This window comes from Aotus nancymaae, unplaced genomic scaffold (assembly GCF_030222135.1).
Source record: "Aotus nancymaae isolate 86718 unplaced genomic scaffold, 86718_ANA_hifiasm-v0.15.2.pri h1tg000058l, whole genome shotgun sequence".
Taxonomy (NCBI): domain Eukaryota; kingdom Metazoa; phylum Chordata; class Mammalia; order Primates; family Aotidae; genus Aotus; species Aotus nancymaae.
The window spans coordinates 22,757,284-22,775,240 of NW_026988472.1; the positions used below are offsets into that span (position 1 = coordinate 22,757,284).

General features: G+C 34.3%; 1 protein-coding gene across 1 annotated transcript in view; it reads right to left on the reverse strand.

Annotated features, from left to right (window-relative positions):
- CFAP47 (cilia and flagella associated protein 47) overlaps positions 1-17,957 on the reverse strand; it is a 442,460-nt gene that overhangs the window by 177,728 nt on the left and 246,775 nt on the right. The window contains 3 exon segments of the mRNA XM_021669675.2: positions 1,964-2,041; positions 11,037-11,125; positions 12,216-12,366. Coding sequence (XP_021525350.2) covers positions 1,964-2,041; positions 11,037-11,125; positions 12,216-12,366 — 318 coding nt within the window.

Here is a 17,957-nt window from a genome sequence, read left to right on the forward strand (position 1 = left end):
TTATGAATGCTTTTATACTTGTTTCTTCTATTTTCTTTTTGATTTGGGAAGCATACCACAAAAAAAAAATAATAACCTTACTTATAGCTTTAGATTCCATGGCTTCAATAATCCCAGAACTTTGGATCTAATCAAACCCATTCCAGAGTATTATATAAGGAAAACCAGGATAAATTTGAGATACAGAAATCATATTTTGTATTCCAAATCATGAGTATACTCAATTTTTCTGTTCATTACACTGATTCAATTTTGAGTTATTTATGCTCACAGATACCTACAGTGTTACTTCAAGACATGACTCTAATTTAACATACAATACTACAAATTTTATACAATTAATGTGAAGAAGTTATTTCAAGGCCATTCAGGCAAAATCTACAATCACAAGGCAGTCACTTAATCAAGAAGAATCAAGGGGCTGAAAAGATAAAAATCTAGAACTGTTTACAGAAGTGTTTTTAGCAATACTTCAGTAAAACTTGCATTTCATATCTACAAAGAAATTAACATAAAATACCTACACTCCTCTTATTCTTTTGGTATCTATAATGCTGCCTTATAACTAAACACATCAATCGATATTTTACTGTTCACTGTAGGTAGGCATGACATTGACATTCAATAAAACAAATGCAGTGAGACAAAAATGGTTTCATCTTTAATAACTTTTCTCACAGAATAACCATCGAAAGAATCAAATATCTCATAATAGATGCAACCCGTATAATATCCCAAAAGTGTTAAGTTAAATACAATTCATTTTTTAAAAAAATCCTATACTCATTTTAATCTTAGCAAGATCTGCACAAGCACTTTAATGGTTTCTGATGACACTGGGAATTCCTGTTGTGTAAATTGTCAAATTATTGCCTCTTGATACATTTTTGTATCTAAAAGTAAGATACTGATGCTATCGAGCACCAACAAAGACAAACAAGGGTGTAAAATAGACTAAAAACAGAGTAGTAATAGTCAACGTAGGTATGCATTTCAATAGACATCTACATTATTTTCTCTCTATCTCACTTTCTTTAGCATTGATAACACTGTTTTTAACTGTACTTACCTTTATATAGTGATTCTATAGTGTAAAACAGAGGAGCAACATAAAGCAATCAATTTTTTTAAAATCCTGCTTCTTTATTCAGAATTCAAAGTTTCTTTATAAACTAAATATAGCACTCGTAAAGTAGGTGGAATACGTTTAAACACTGTCAATGCTCATTATCCACAAATTCTGTATTTACAAATCCACCTACTTCCTAAAATGTATTTGTAACCCCAAAATCAGTACTTGTGGTGCTTTCACGATGTTAATGGACATGAACAGGGAGATGTTCACTGTTTATGTCCTTTAACATCACTGGTTGCACCAATTCGCAGCTTAGGTCAAAGTAACAATGAGCCTTCTTATTTCAGTTCTTATACAAGATGAGAAGAGGTAAAGATACTAGTGAGCAGTGCTGAGTAATGCAAGACACTCAGGCCTAGTGGACAGGGTTTGAATACCTTCTGTGATGCCTTTTAGTGAGGCAGTGTCAGGAAAGTCATCTGACACTTCTGAATCCCATTTTCATTTTGTAAAAAAAAAAAAAAAATAGAATCTTCCCTGATGGGCTATTTTTAGAATGTACTATTACAATCTATATGATTATATATGTTTCTTCTAGGACTAATGGTTCCATATTCACAAATAGAATATGCATAGCAATTTTTATAGAACATAACTACCACAAATAATGAAAATCTGCTATATTTAATCAAGTTCAGATTTATTCAATTTTTATGCACATGAACCTAGTAACATATAAATATATATTTGGATATGAGTGTGAATTAGGTAAATTAAACATTTTGAATAAATGAAAACTATTGTGTAATTATACAACTAGTTTCCTTGACTACTTATTTCTCAAAACTTTTTCTCAGATACTTATGAGTTCAAAATATAGACACTTACTTCTGTGTTGGGTATTGTGTGGATTTAGCTAATTGTGATGGCGAAGAGACAAATGTTGAGGATTCCACCAAAATGACGCTGAAATAAATGAAGAAATAATTATTTTTAATCAATTGCAACAAAATTCAGGTAACCACAAAAATTCTTTTATTTTTTTCCATCGTTCATAAAATATGCTTAGAATCAGAATAAACTACAGTTTACAAAATCCATGTGCTTTCATTCTGCAACTCAAAAGATATACATTAGAAAGAAGAGAAAGATCAGGATGGAAATATGTGAAACATAATGTCTTTGTCAGCACTGAATTCTCATAGCAAGGATATTTAGAACATAAGTGACTGGTCATACTACATTCCAGAAACAAAGAAGAAATAACACATTGGTCTTACACATCACCAGAGCTGTACACATTTCATAATTTCTAAACCTATTTCCATAAAAGAAAAATATTTCTTTCAGGAGTGGACATGAGATGTTTGTAGCTAGATAACCAGTACATTAATAATTATGTCATGTTCTGAAATCACACAAGCAATGGAAAGTCTTCCTATATGACAATGCTCATACATTCAGGAAATAGTTATAGAGACGCATTTGTTTCTTACTTGTAGGACATGAAGTTCTGGAAACACAAACATTTTTGCCTCAGGCTGCTCACATCATAGGCTAAGAATAGTATATGAATGATGCCCTAGCAGTAAATTAAAGATGTCATGAAAATTCATGTCATGAATGGCTAATTCTACCTTCAAAAGTGAACAGATTTTGTCACATACTGTTAAAAATAAATTCTCCAAACTTGATTTATCAAAGAAACCCTTTTCATTATGTAACAGTTACCGAGACCCCCAAAATACTAGCTTTTTGAGAAAAACTAGGCTAGTAATTAATCCAAAGTTTTAGTCTTGATAACACACACACACACACATTCTGCACGTATATATAAACTAAATGCAACATTTTCCTACATCCTAAAATGTATTTTTTTCTTTAGTCAAATTTTTATTTTTTATTGTTTTTTTTTTTTTAATTTCAAATTGTATTTTAGATTGAGAGAGTTCATGTGCAGGGTTGTTACATGGGTATACTGCATGATGCTGAGGTTTGGTGTACAATTGATTCTATTACCCAGGTAGTGAGCATAGTACCCAATAGGTAGTATTTCAGTCCTTGCTCCCTCCATCCCTCTGCCCTCTAGTAGTTTCCAGTGTCTATTGTTCCCATCTTTATGTCCATGTGTACACAATTGAGGAAATGTGATCATTGGTTTTTAGTTTCTGCATTAATTCTCTTACGATGATGGTCTCCAGCTACATTCAACTTGCTGCAAAGAGCATGATCTCCTCCATTTTTTTATGGCTGCAAGATGGATACAATAAAAGAGACAAACATTGGGTTCAAAAACACAAACCAATTGGGAGTAAAAAGATTTAAAAAGGAATACCATGAAAATAGTAATCAAAAAGGAGCTGGAGTGGCTACCTTAATAATAGACAAAATAATATTTAAGACAAATATTAAGCAAGACACCATGAGAGATCTTTGGACTCTCACCCAAAGAAAATGAATAAAAATAAAAACAAAACAAACACACACACAAGGAAACGAAAAACACTTTGACATTCTCTGGAGATGGTTCTAAGGGCATACAGCAAATTATGAAAAATCTTTTAAACAAAATCAACTAAAATTTACTAAGAAAACCAGTCATCTGTGGTATTTGAAACAAGAACTCTATCTCCTTCCTTTCAAGCTCAACAAAAAAGAAACTTTGTTTCAGACTGTTTTTGCCAAGAACACAGGGCTATTCCTTCTCCTGACTCTCATTTGGAGACCTATGTTCCCGGGAGGCATGGGCCATCAACATTTTTCACCTCAGTACATGTTGTTGAGGCTAGGTTCTGGGCAAGTGCAGTTGAGAGACAGTAAGAAGCTTCTTTCTTCTACTCAGTACCCACTCACGGACAGAAGCTCTAACATGAATGTGGCACTGCTGAAAATACTGGGACCCCAATTGCCTTTGCCCCCATTTGTAAGGTGGTAGTTCCACATTGGAAGAAGCAAGTCAAAAAATCCTGAGGCTATTTTGCCCCCTTGCCCACCTAGCACTCAGCTCCTAAAATGGAGGGTTTGCTGAAGAAAAAGTGTACCATTGTCCCCACCCCCAGCTCTAGAGTCGTGGATCAGCTATTTTCCCTGAGGAGACAAGCAGGCCTTAAAATGAATCACTCCTAATCACCTCCCAAAGAAATGATTTCATGTTCAATGAAGTGTGGAGAAATTCAAGCGAAAGTGTGCTCTCAGAAACAGTGCCAGTTATGGTGAAGTACAATTGGATGGAGATTGGTAGATCAACGAAGTTACAAGCTAAACTATAGGGCTGTTAATTTGCTGGAGAGAACTGTTAGTTTGCTGAAAGAGATGGCTGGAAGTCCTCCTGGAGTCAGGAAAAATCATAACAGAAAATCAGAAACAATGATTCACAGAACTATTTTTTCAAAGAGGTCTGAAGTTGACTGAATTAGCTTAAGAGTAACTTATCCGGGCCGGGCGCGGTGGCTCAAGCCTGTAATCCCAGCACTTTGGGAGGCCGAGGCGGGTGGATCACGAGGTCAAGAGATCGAGACCATCTGGTCAACATGGTGAAACCCCGTCTCTACTAATACAAAAAATTAGCTGGGCACGGTGGCGCGTGTCTGTAATCCCAGCTACTCAGGAGGCTGAGGCAGGAGAATTGCCTGAACCCAGGAGGCGGAGGTTGCGGTGAGCCGAGATCGCGCCATTGCACTCCAGCCTGGGTATCAAGAGCGAAACTCCGTCTCAAAAAAAAAAAAAAAAAAAAAAAAGAGTAACTTATCCACCCCCACCCCATGCAGGGAATTTAACAAATGGATGTGGCAGAAAAACTCCAGGGAGCCCTGACAAAACCATTGTAATCCCAGGGTAGTTGTGGGCATACCAAAGGTGGTGGCCTTTGACAAGCAATATCAGAGGTTTAACACTATGCGTGTGTAGATTTTAGCAGGAGAAGATAGACATCACTAAAATAACCCAGCCAGTCAGTTAAAAAATTAGAAGTGCAAATAACATTAGCAAGCCTGGGGCAGATAGAATCAGTACCTAGAATTGGCATAATATATTTTCTACAATGTCTAGTCTATTTCATAAACATTATGAAACTGCCTGCTTGAGTAACCTAGGTATCAGATTGAACAGAAATCAAATTTAAAATAGCCATTATAAATACCTTCAAAGAACTAAAGGAAACTATAAGGAAGTAAAGGAAAATAGGATGACAATGTAGCATCAAATAGAGAATATCAACAGAGATCGAAATTATAAAACAAGAAACAAATGGAAATTTTGGAGATGGAAGCTACACTAAGAGAGATAAAAATTCACTCGAGGGCTTAATAGTAGATTCGAACTTGGGGAAAAAAGAACTAACAAATTTGAAGATTGGTAGAGATTACACATTCTGAAGAACAGAGGAAAAAAAATTCAAAACAGTAAATAGAATCTGACATATGTATGGTAGGCACACCATTAAGTGTAACATGTAGGCAATGAAATTACCTGAAAAAAAAGGAGAGAGGAAAAAGAAGAGAAAAAATGTTCAAAAAAATGAAGTTAGTGAGACGAAAGCTGAATCAGGCCACAGAAATTATTCTAGATGGTAGCACCAATCCATGGGAACGAATGAAGAGAAATGGAAATGATAAATAGGTTAAAATAGGAAAACTATAGCTATAAACTTGCTGTTTGTTATAGGCTGAATTTTGTCCCCTCAACTTCATATTTTGAAGCCCTAACACCGATATCTCTGAATGTGACTGTATTTGGAGAAAGAGCCTTTAAATAGACAATTAAGTTAAGGCCCTCAGGGTGGGTCCTAATGTAATCTAAATTATGTCCTTATAAAAAGAAGGAAATTTGAAAACACAAAGAGACACCAGGGATATACATTCACAGAAAAAAAAGACCAAATGAGAAGACAACTATCTACAAGCCAAACAGAAAAGATTCAGAAAAAATAAAAAATGACAGCATTTTAATTTTGGACTTCTAACTGCCAGAACTGTGAGAACATAAATTTCTGTAGTTTACCCCATCTGATCTGTAGTATTTTGCTATGGAAACTCTAGTAAACCAATACACTTTCTTTCAGCTTTCTCAAAGTCATACAAATTATATAAAATAATAATTACAGCAATATATTGTTGGGTGTGTAATACTGATGTAATATATATGGCAATAACACCAGGAAAAAGAAGGGAAATGGAATAGAGCTATATAAGAGTAACACTTTGCGAATCTTACTAGAATTAACCTAGCATATATCTGAAGTTGATTATGATAAGTAAAAATGTCCATGGTAAACCCTAGTGCAATCATTAAGAAAATAAATCCAAAAATATATTGAAAAAACCATTAAAAAATTAAAATGCTGCACTGGAAAATATTCACTATTGTTAAAAATAGAAGCCATGGAGAAACAAACAAAAAACATAAAATATAGCAAACTAAATGGAAATTGGCAAAATTAAAACCAACTATGTCAATAATAACAAATTTGTAAATAGATCAAATAATGCAATCAAAAGCAGTGATTAATGTAATATATACATACAATGGAATATTATTTGGACTGAAAAAAGAGGAAGTCTTGCATCTGTAACAATGTGGATGAACCTGGAGGACATCATGCTAAGTGAAGTACCTCAGTCACAGAATTACAAATATGCATAATTCCATTGATATGAAGTGTTTATACTAGTCAAACTCATAGAAGCTAAGAAGCCCATTGTGACTGACAGTAGCTGTTGGTTTAGGGAAATGGAGAGTTGTTATTCAATGGGTATAAAATTTAATTACACTATGAGATGAATAAGTTCTAGACATCCACTATAAAATACAGCGCCTACAGTCAACAAAATCATGCACTTCAAAATTTAAGAGGGTAGATATCACACTATATCACACTAAGTGTTTTTACCAAAAAGCAAACAAACAAATCAAAAAACCAAAGGGACACAGAGAACTTTGAGATGTGTTGGAAATTTCTATTCCTTTGATTATGGTAATGGTATCATGGGTGTTTGCACATGTCTAAACTCATCAAAATGTACACAGTAAATACCTGAAGTTCTTTCATATAAATGTTATCTTAATGAAGCTTTTAAAACAAAACAAAAACCCTGAATCTGACAATATGCTACATACAGAAGATATACTTTAGATTCAAAGATAAAAATAGATTGAAAGTAAAAGGATGAAAAATGATATATCATAAATACAACCACAAGAATGCTGAAGTAGCTATACTAATACAAGAGATGCTAGAATTTAAAACAAAAATTGTAAATATAGTTAGAGACATTTTATATGAACAATCAGGAATATAAAATTACTATAAATACATATTCAGTGAATTTTAGAGCACCAAAAGACAGAAAGTAAAACTGACATAAATGAAGGGAGAAATGAACAGATTAACATTAATAGATACTAAATACTGTACTTTTAATTATGAATAGAAAAATTTAGGCAGAAAATCTGCAAGAAAATATAAGTCTTATACAATACTATAAACCAACTAAACTTAAGAGACACCTATAGAACACTTTACTCAACAACAGCAAACTATACATTCTTCTTATGAGCATTCTGCAGTATGAACCTCATGATATGCCATAAAACAAACCTTGATAAATTTAAAATGATTTAAATAATACAAAGTATGCTCTCTAACTTAAATGGAATAAAATTAGTGACAGAAAAGTTCAAAATTAACAAATATGGGGAAATTAAACAACATACTCCCAAATCACTGGTGGATGTGCAAGAAATCAAAAAGAAATTAAAAATAATTTAAGATTTGCCAGGCATGGTGGTTCATACTGTAATCCTAGCACTTTGGGAGGCCCAGGTGGGTGGATCACCTGAGGTCAAGAGTTCGAGACCAGCCTGGCCAACATGGTGAAATCCTATCTCTACTAAAAATACAAAAATTTGCTGAGTGTGGTAGTGGGTGCCTCTAATCCCAGCTACTCAGGAGGCTGAGGCAGGAGGATCACTTGAACCCAGGAGGCAGAGGTTGCAGTGAGCTGAGATTATGCCATTGCACTCCAGCCTGGGGGACAAGAGCAAAGGTGTGTCTCAAAAATAATAACAATAACAATAATTTAAAATTAATGAAGATAAAAGTAACACATTCCAAAACATATGAGGTAAAGCTCAAGCAGTCCTTAGAGAGAAATATGTAGATATAAATGCCTATATGAAAAAAATCTAATCTAATAATATAATCTAATAAAAATCTAATCTAATCTAAAAATAATCTAAATTTTCACCTTAAGAAGCTAGAAAAAAAGAGACATCTAAACATAAAGCAAATAGAAGGAAATAAGTAATATCCAAAGAAAAGGTAATTCAGAAATAAAACAGAGGATAGAAAAACAATACAGAACACCAAGCAAAGCAGAAGGAATTTTTTAAAAAGATCGATGAAATGACAAATTATTTTCTAGACTGATCAAGAATATAAAAGAAAAGAATTAAATTACTAAAATAAGGGATAGAAGGAAGTACATCACTATCTACTTTCCAGAAATTGAAAAAGGATTATAAAGGAATACTATGAATGCCTCTGTGCCAAAAATATTTGATAACTTAGAAGAAATGCAGAAATTTCTGGAATAAAATAAACTAGCAACACTTATTTAAGAAGAAACAGAAAATCTGAACAGGTTCATAACAAATGAAGAGATGGAAATAGTCATAATTTAAACTTCCACAAAGCAAAGCTCAGAACCAGATGGCTTCACCTGTGAATTATATCAAACATTCAAATAATTAATACCAGTCCTTCACAGACTTTTCCAAAAAATAGAAGTTGACATTTCAGAAATAATTATATAAAACTAATAGTAATCATATAAAAATAGACAACTGAAAAAGGCAATCACACTATTAAATATGATAATTATACAGGCAAAATCCTCAACAAAATACTGTACTAGCAAGCTAAATCTTATCAAACATAAAACAAAAAATCGCATTATAGAGCATAAAACAGTGGTGTTTTGCAAAAGAAGAATCTGAGAATCACCAGACTGGGAGCAAGTCATGGGAGTCAACAGCCTGGTCAGCTAAACCTATCTCTGTTACATATAGACTGGATTGCTGTATTTGTTTAAAGTAATGTGAAATTTTGATAAAACATGATCTATTCTTTTCACTTATGCACACAATATTGGAGAATATAATGGGATATTTTTATTTCATTTTAAAGTATGTTTAATATGAGACTGCTAATAATAACCAAGTCAATCACTTATTAAGTGTAATATTAAAAACTGGGTCACCTGTTATATTGGCTATAACTTAAAAATATTTCTATATTAATTAATTGGTCAAATTCCTTCTTATTCAATCTATTTTATCATGCTAAAATTTCAAACATAATATATGCCTCTTGCACAATATTGATTTTACACACTTGGAGGCTGGTTTTATATTTTTGAGTTTATTCATCTGTTGCCTAAGTTTGAGGGATATATTCATCCAAGGAAGGATGTAGTTAAAATCACATTATTAACAATTTTGCTTCCTACCAAACCACAAACCCCTCACAAGAATTAACCATTTTAATTAAATCTGAGATAAACCATAAAGACATGTTAAAATATTACTGTTATTTGAGAAATATGTATCTGTAATATTCTCCCAATTTCTGGAATATCCACATTTTCTTTCTGCTTTAACACTAGAATGTAAGACTAAATTTGTTTGATCCTGTTTTTCTCTGAAGAACTCCAGTCAGTCATTTGGTCTACTTAAGGGCATACTTTGTTTGTTTTTTTGAGATGGAGTCTCGCTCTGTCACCAGGCTGGAGTGCAGTAGCACGATCTCAGCTCACTGCAACCTCCACCTCCTGGGTTCAAGCAACCCTCCTGCCTCAGCCTCCTGAGTAGCTGGGACTACAGGTGCACAGTACCACGCCCAGCTAATTTTTTGTACTTTTAGTAGAGATAGGGTTTCATCATGTTGGCCAGGATGGTCTCGATCTCTTGACCTCATGATCCGCCTGCCTGGGCCTCCCAAAGTGTTGAGATTAGAGGTGTGAGCTATCGTGCCCAGCCAAGGGCATATTTTAGTCCTGTGTTAACACACCACATATTCTAAAATTTTGTGTTCCTTATACTCCAATGTATCACTTTAAAAAAATTGCACTAAATCATATTCTCTCTTACATGCATCCGTGAACCATGTATTTACTAATCACTGTTTCAAAACAATATATTTTTTTAACAAAATGACCAAAATTATTAGTGAGAAATTACAAAAATCCTGGACATACAATGATTAAAAGAACTGGAAATTATCAAATACTAAAATAATAAGCATATTCTAACTTCCAGTTTCAATATAATTATCAAAAGGGTTTGATATCTAAAGCTGGAAAAATCGGAAAAATCAGAGTTCCTAGCTTAATCAGCACAGAAGGTATCATTTTCCATCTTCTCCCTCAACGTGGTATACATTTTCAGGAAACTACTTTTCTATTGTGACATTAAATAATACTTGAGAATTTTATTGTCTTTTCATCACAAATATGTATTTTTGTTATTGTTATTAAATCTTAAGACGAACACATGTGCATTGACTGTGCAGTGTAAATTGGTTACGATGCTCTAAGTAAAAATGTTTTTCTCTGCTTAATGTTTCAATTTTAGACATGAACAGAATAAAATTAGAAGTAAAAAGTTTATTAATTATATATATATGTGTGTGTGTGTGTGTGTGTGTGTGTTTTAATTGAAGGAACACTGAATCTCAACAAACAACTTACAGACAAAACTCATAAATTTAGTATGATCATTTCAAGAAAATTGATTTACTTTCATTAGTTTTTTTTTCTGATGGTGCTTAGAAGTTCATAGGAATGTGAACACATATAATTTCTGCTCAAAATGGTTCATGTTGAAGAGATGAAGAAAATTACACCTGTCTCTTCAGAGTGGAGATAGCTAATTGTAATGAATTTATACCAAAACAATAACTTACCTGAAGTCCCCAGCAGTATGGAAGGGGTTTTTCACATCCACAGTGACTTCCTGCCATTGGTAACATGGGCTTTCGCATTTTATAATTTCCTAAAGTAAAAAAATAAAATCATACTATATACTAATAAAAAATGAACTTTCTGAATTATAAAATATAAGCTTAAAAATCTATAAACCATCCATTTAATATTACACTGACAAAACTTCACACTATCAAAAGAAATCCCATGGAGAAAAACTTTTTAGGGATTCTACAGTTTCAGAAAGATTATTTCATTGTTTTATTTTGTTTTTATTTTCTAATCTGTTTCCCAGTGACTTAAGACCATATGTGGGCAGATGGGGAAGTAAACAGTTGCATGAGCTTCAGCTGTCAGCTTTTCTATCCCAGAACCACCCATAACTCTTAGCCACATTGTTTCAGAGAATTTGTGTGAGAAGGTTGGGAAAAGTATATGTTCATAAATTCAGGAGGAAATGAGATCACACAAAGGAAGTGACAAGTGTCCACTTCCTATTTTTAGCATCACTGTCTCAAAAGGCAATCTGTCCATATGAGCATCTCAATGCCCTCCTCACACAACAGACCATCACTCAACCATCCTATAGTCATTTTCTCTACTTACCATACTTGTGCTGCACACCTGAAATTCTTTCTAATCCATTTGGAAATCCGGCAATCTAATGAGTTTACTTATTCTTTACCATAGATCCATGGTAGAAATTAATATTTAGAAGAGATAATCGCTACAAAAAGTCAATCATAGTAATGTAACAACCATTTCATAAAGATTTAAAAATCTCTCTTCCCCACCCTTTGCTATACACGTAGAACTCTGTCTGGAACATTATCACCTTTCAATAAATGCCAGCATTAGCCTTATCTTTATAATAGATTTGATCCACAGGACACAAAAGATAAACTGATGAATGTTCCTGCCAGAGTACAGAAAACTGTACTCTGTCCTTTTTTACTGCATAAACTATCAACCCTTAGTCCAAGCAAAAGCACAGGACACAGCCCAGAACTGCTTTTACTTAAATCACAAGTATCCATGGCACAAGGATGACTAAAGAAACAGCTGCCTAAAGATCAGACGTGGAACAATAACTGTGCTTTTGATACTCCGTGGTCTGATAAGAGAAACAAAGACATATAAAGTAGGTAACATTTACTTACAATGGGTTTTAAATTGAGGACTTTGCCTTCAAGAGCAAATGTCACTGTCATTCCTCTTACTACATTCTTGGGTTTTGAAATTAATAGTAGTGAAGCTTCAGCAGGAAGAAGAAAGCGACTGTTGAATTTCACGGTGATGGTAATTTCACTTCTATTTAGTAAAAGATAAAAGAGAAAACGTTTTAACAAAAAAGACAACTTAAAAGCATTTTTTCTTTTTTATGAGATGGAGTCTCGCTCTGTTGCCCAGGCTGAAGTGCAGTTGTGTGGTCTCGGCTCACTGCAACCTTTGCCTCCCGGGTTTAAGCAATTCTCTTGCCTCAGCCTTCCAAGTAACTGGGATTACAGGTGCCTGCCGCCACACCCAGCTGATTTTTTGTATTTTTAGTAGAGACAGGGTTTCACCACGTGGGCCAGGCTGGTCTGAAACTCCTGACCTCGTGATCCACCCGCCTCGGACTTCCAAAGCGCTGGGATTACAGGCGTGAGCCACCACACCCAGCCCACACAAGCATTTGTTTAATGTAGATCATGTATCTAGTGCCTACAACCCTCTGCAAGGTACTCACTTCAGCTGCAGTTCTCAAGAAGCCTACAATCTAGTTATTGTCATCAGTTAAGCTGTCTTAATATATTTTGTAAAATCTGAAGTTACCTTTCAAATATATAATCTCTCAAATAAAGGATTTTCTAACAGTATGCCACAGGAAACCATATTCAATTTACATCCAAATGTTGATGGGAAGCCACCGAAATATTTTAAGCAGAAGAGTAGTGGGTTTAAATTTCTGTTAAAAATTAGCTGGCATTCTAATATAGAAGATAGAGTTCATACAAGATTTTTAGGAGTCTATCGTGGCAGTCTAGTATAAAGATGATGTTACATTAAATTAGGGTGGAATACGTGAAGCAAGGAAAAAGATGCAAGGTTTACGATACAATTGGTAAAATCAATAGGATTTGGTAATGGATTGGATCTCCATGGAAGGTAATGAAAAGAGAAGCATTCAAGAATGACCATCATCTAAATAACATGCACTTAATGAAGGATTTTATGAACCTATACTTAAGTCTTAGGAAATACATTTCAAAATAGAGTATCCTTTTTTATGAGGTAAATGGCTGGTTCCATGAACGGCCTTCTCTTAAGTAGAGGTAATTATTTTTTAAATTTTGTAGTTATATTGAAGCATGTAAATGACCAGCATTCTTTTCTGAATTTGTTAGAAACTTCAGAAGCAAATATGTAGTCTACTTCAAGTACGCTTCCTAAGTCTCCAGGCATTTCCATCATAACTATAGGCTTCATTTTAATTATCTTACCTTTTATTTTCCTTTTGCTCCAATTGCCTATCCCTGATTTAAAAAAAAAAAAAAAAAAAAAACCTCCTTTATATAACATATACATTGTAAGCTACTTCAATTTAGCCTTTGGAATAGATGGAGAATAAATATACAATACATCAATGTCAGTGCACATATGGCTCAATGAAAAGAATGAAGAAAAAAAGAACAGTTTGCTAAATTTACACTTTCACTTTTATGACAGTAACTATGGTTATAGCTAAATTTAGTCATAAAGTTAGATGAAGAAATAAATATCTTTGTTTATATGCTGGTGTAGCTGTTTAACATTTTCTACATAAATAATATGTCAGAGAATCTAAATCCATAGCTGGCGGAAACAGACGTTATTAACTGTGATCTAGACAGTATCTAACAAATAATGTGGTACACATAGATAATTATATAATATCTGATAATGATAAAATTACTCATTTTTTTGTTTAGGAAAACAAAATATTTTCTGAGTCGTATTTTTAAAAACCAAATGCTATGAAATTATTTAGCCTAGCTAAAGAGAACCACCTAAAATAACGGCCACCTAAAATAATTTTATTTCAAGCCTATAAAATAAAATGCATTTAGATAAATGAGTAGCTGTTTTCTATATGTGTTCAGAATTAAGCACTGCTTCTTCTTGGAACCCTTTCTTGGGTTCCTCAAGAGTAGGCAGGGACTTCTTTTTCAATTTTCATCTAGTTCTATACACAAATAATAAATGATTGTTGAATTATATTTTCATTATATATTTGCTTTTTTGGCATTCTGATAGATTGTAAGCATTTGTGAGTAGTGTTGATATATTTTAATTTGCATGTCACCAGTACTCCAAATTGAGGCGGTCATCCTTACTAATTGCTTCCTACGCATTCCAGTTATGGTACGAGGTGTTTTGCCTAAATAATCATGTTTATTATTGACAACACTGTGGGTAAACAGTCTTATCCACATTTTTCAAATAAAGAAACTGAGGCTGGATCATAGAGCCTGTACCTGTCAAGATTGAAAGATAGCATTTAATTGTTAAATGATATGGGAGGAGTTCTAAACCACAATGGCATCTGAAACCCAGATTCATTATTTCTTTTCTTAAGAAAAATCTCATTAAATAAAGAGATTTTCAAAACACAGCTAGTTAGAGGAAACCATCACCACATGAAGAGCAAGATGGGGTTCAGACAACCCTACTTCCTTCGATGCCATTATAGAATGTCAGACAATTGGGCATAAAAGCAGAATGTTTTTTCACCCTAATGTGAAGCCTACCAATTGACACACCTGTGCACATACAGTATAGAAACTTACTTTTCTATTGCCATGTTATTACATATGATGAATAACCAAGTGTCAGGAGACATTAGAGCTAATCTTTCAGCAGGGAACACTGAGAACAAGGTAAACAAACAAAGCAACTGACCTTAGAGAAACTTCAGGTATAGATGAGAACTGAAAAGTCAGAGATAATTATGAAGATATGGTACCTTGGTTTAAGAACAGCATGTTGTGAGATAGAAATAGCCAGAGAACAGGTGCCCTTAGCAATTAAAAGCAATATATATATATATATAAACCAGAACTCAGACCCTTGCCAGACACTGAATCTGCTAGCACCTTGATCCCTTGGACTTCCCAGACTCCAGAACTGTGAGAAATAAATTTTTGTTGTCTGTAAGTTACCTATTTTATGGTATATTGTTATAGCAGCCTTAATGGACTAAGATGGAAAAATTAGTATTGAGAAGTGGGTGGGGGTGCTGCTGTAACAAATACCTAAATTGTCAAAGTGGCTTTGGAATTGGGTAATTGGCAGGGGCTGGAAGAACTATGAGGTGGATGATTTTTTTAAAAAGCCAATGTTACTATATAAAGGCCATAAAAGGTGATTCTGGTGAAGGCTCTAAAGAATAAAGCTGGAGAGAAAGCTTTAACATTCTTAGAAATCACTTAAAAGGTCATGAAAAGAATGCTGGTAGAAGTATGAACAGTAAAGGCCATCCTGATGAGGTCTCAGACAGTAATGAGGAGCATGTTATTGGACAATAGAGGAAGAAAACCTGTGTTAAAAATTAGCAAAGAATTTGGCTAAATAGTGTTTGCATTTCCTGGAAGATAGAACTTGTGAGTGATTACATAGAATATCTGGCTAAAGAATTTTCCAAGAAAGTGTTAAAGGTGTGGATTGGCTTCTATTGAATGCTTACAGTAAAATAGAAGAAGAAAAAAATGATTTTAAAAACATAATTTTTAACCAAAAGGGAAGCAGAACTTAAAAATTTGGAAAATTCTTAGCCTATCCACATTGATAAGAATGAGAAAACAAACACGTTTGGGGGAGAACAAGAGTGTGGGCAAGAATTGTTTGGGAAGTAGATTAATATGGACCAGGAACCACCATGAAAGCCAGATGCTATTCATTAAAACAATAGAGAATTACCCAAAAACATTTCAGAGGTTATCCATGCTTCCTCTCCCATCACAGGCCCAGAATGTCAGGGCCTGAGAGACAGAATAATTTTAAGGAGAAGGGAGTATGAACAGCTATGGGACCCTGGCATTTGCTGCCTAGCAACGCCTCAAGGCTCTACTGTCCACATTCCAGTATCATGCCCCTTGGCTGCCCGAGGTGCTGCTTCAGCAGACCCAGATGTGGCTTGGAATGTGGTAGCTGCCCATCTGATGGGCATAGGCAATAAATTTGGGAGGCATCATGTAGTACCATTTCTACTGGTGCAGAAACCACGGAAAGTGCACGCCTCCACCTATATTTCAAAGTGTATACTGGGGAGTCTTAGGGTCCAGTTAGAGAAATGCCATAGGGAAGGGCCACTGCAGAGTTCCCATTAAGACAATGCCCAGTAAAGCTTTGGAAGCAGGTGTCCCTGAAGACCTCACACCAGTAGAAACATAGGAGCAAGATTCCAGCTCAGGGTAACCACAAACACAAGACCCAGGCACAGAATGGCCACAGAGATGGGGCTACTGCAGAGAAGTGGCACGTTCCCAGACACAGAGCTGTGGTGGGCACTGGGCTGCCTCAAAGCCACTGGGGGCAGGACCACCACTCCAGTGGTCCTGGAGAACAGTTTCAAGTCAAAGATTATTCTGGTGCCTTAAGATTTAATGTTATTTGTCCTGTTTAGTTTTGGACACACTTAGGACCTGTTACCACTTTCTTCTTTCCTATTTCCCCCTTTTTGAATAGAAATGTCTACCCTGTGCCTGTTCCATCATTGTATTTTGGAAGCATATAACTTATTTTACTTCACAGAATCACAACTGGAAAGCAATTTGCCTCACGAAGAATAATACCTTGAGTCTCACCCGTATCAGGGAAGATGTTAATCAAAGGGCACAAACGTGAATATATAATTTGAATAAGTTCTGGAGACCCAGTCTACATCAAAATGACTATAACTAATAATAATGTATTTTATACTTGACATTTGTCAAGAAAGTGTATTTTATGTATTCTCACAAGACACACACAAAAAGCAACCTTTTGTGGTAATGAATATGTCAATACCTTGTTTGCTATAATCATTTCACAATGTGTATGTATACTAAAACATCATACTGTATACCTTGAATATATACAATTTTTATTTATCAATTTACCTCAATAAAGATTAAAAAAAGAGAGAGAAAAGAAAACCTAATCACCATTGCAATGGTATTAGGAGTTGGGGACTTTGGGGAGTGATTAGATCATGAGAGCAGAACTCTCATTAATTGGATTAGTACACTTACAAAAGAAGCCCCAGAGAGCTACCGTGATCCTACCACCATGTGAGGACACAGAAAGAAAGTACCATCTATGAACTAGAAGCAAGCCTTCACAAGACACTAAATTAATCTGTGGGTGCTTTGATCTTGAGCTTCTCAGCCTCAAGAACTGTGAAAAATACATTTCTGTTGTTTGTAAGCTGCCTAGTTTATGGTATTTTGTTATAGCAGCCCAAACAGACTAAGACACAATTATATCACAGATCTTCAGGATTGCTTAGAAATGGTCAAAGCAATATTATATTGAATGCAAGGGCTTTGTTGAATGTGACACACAGACAGACACACACACATACATACGCACAAGATACATGCAAGTGTCAGTTTAATAAGAGTGACAGCTTTGAATTTATATTGACTGGTTTTGAATCTCTACTTTGGCATTTAATAGCAGAACATTGGGTAATTTAATGTCTCTGTGTCCAATATCTTCTTTTGTAATATGAAGACACTAATAGGGTATTAGGTAGATTAAATATGAAGTGCATACTATATAGATATTGACATATGAAACATAAAGTTCATATATTTTATATAGAAAATGTTTAACAAATATTATGTTAATATATGCATATATTATGTAAATACATATATTATTTAAATACACATTTGTAA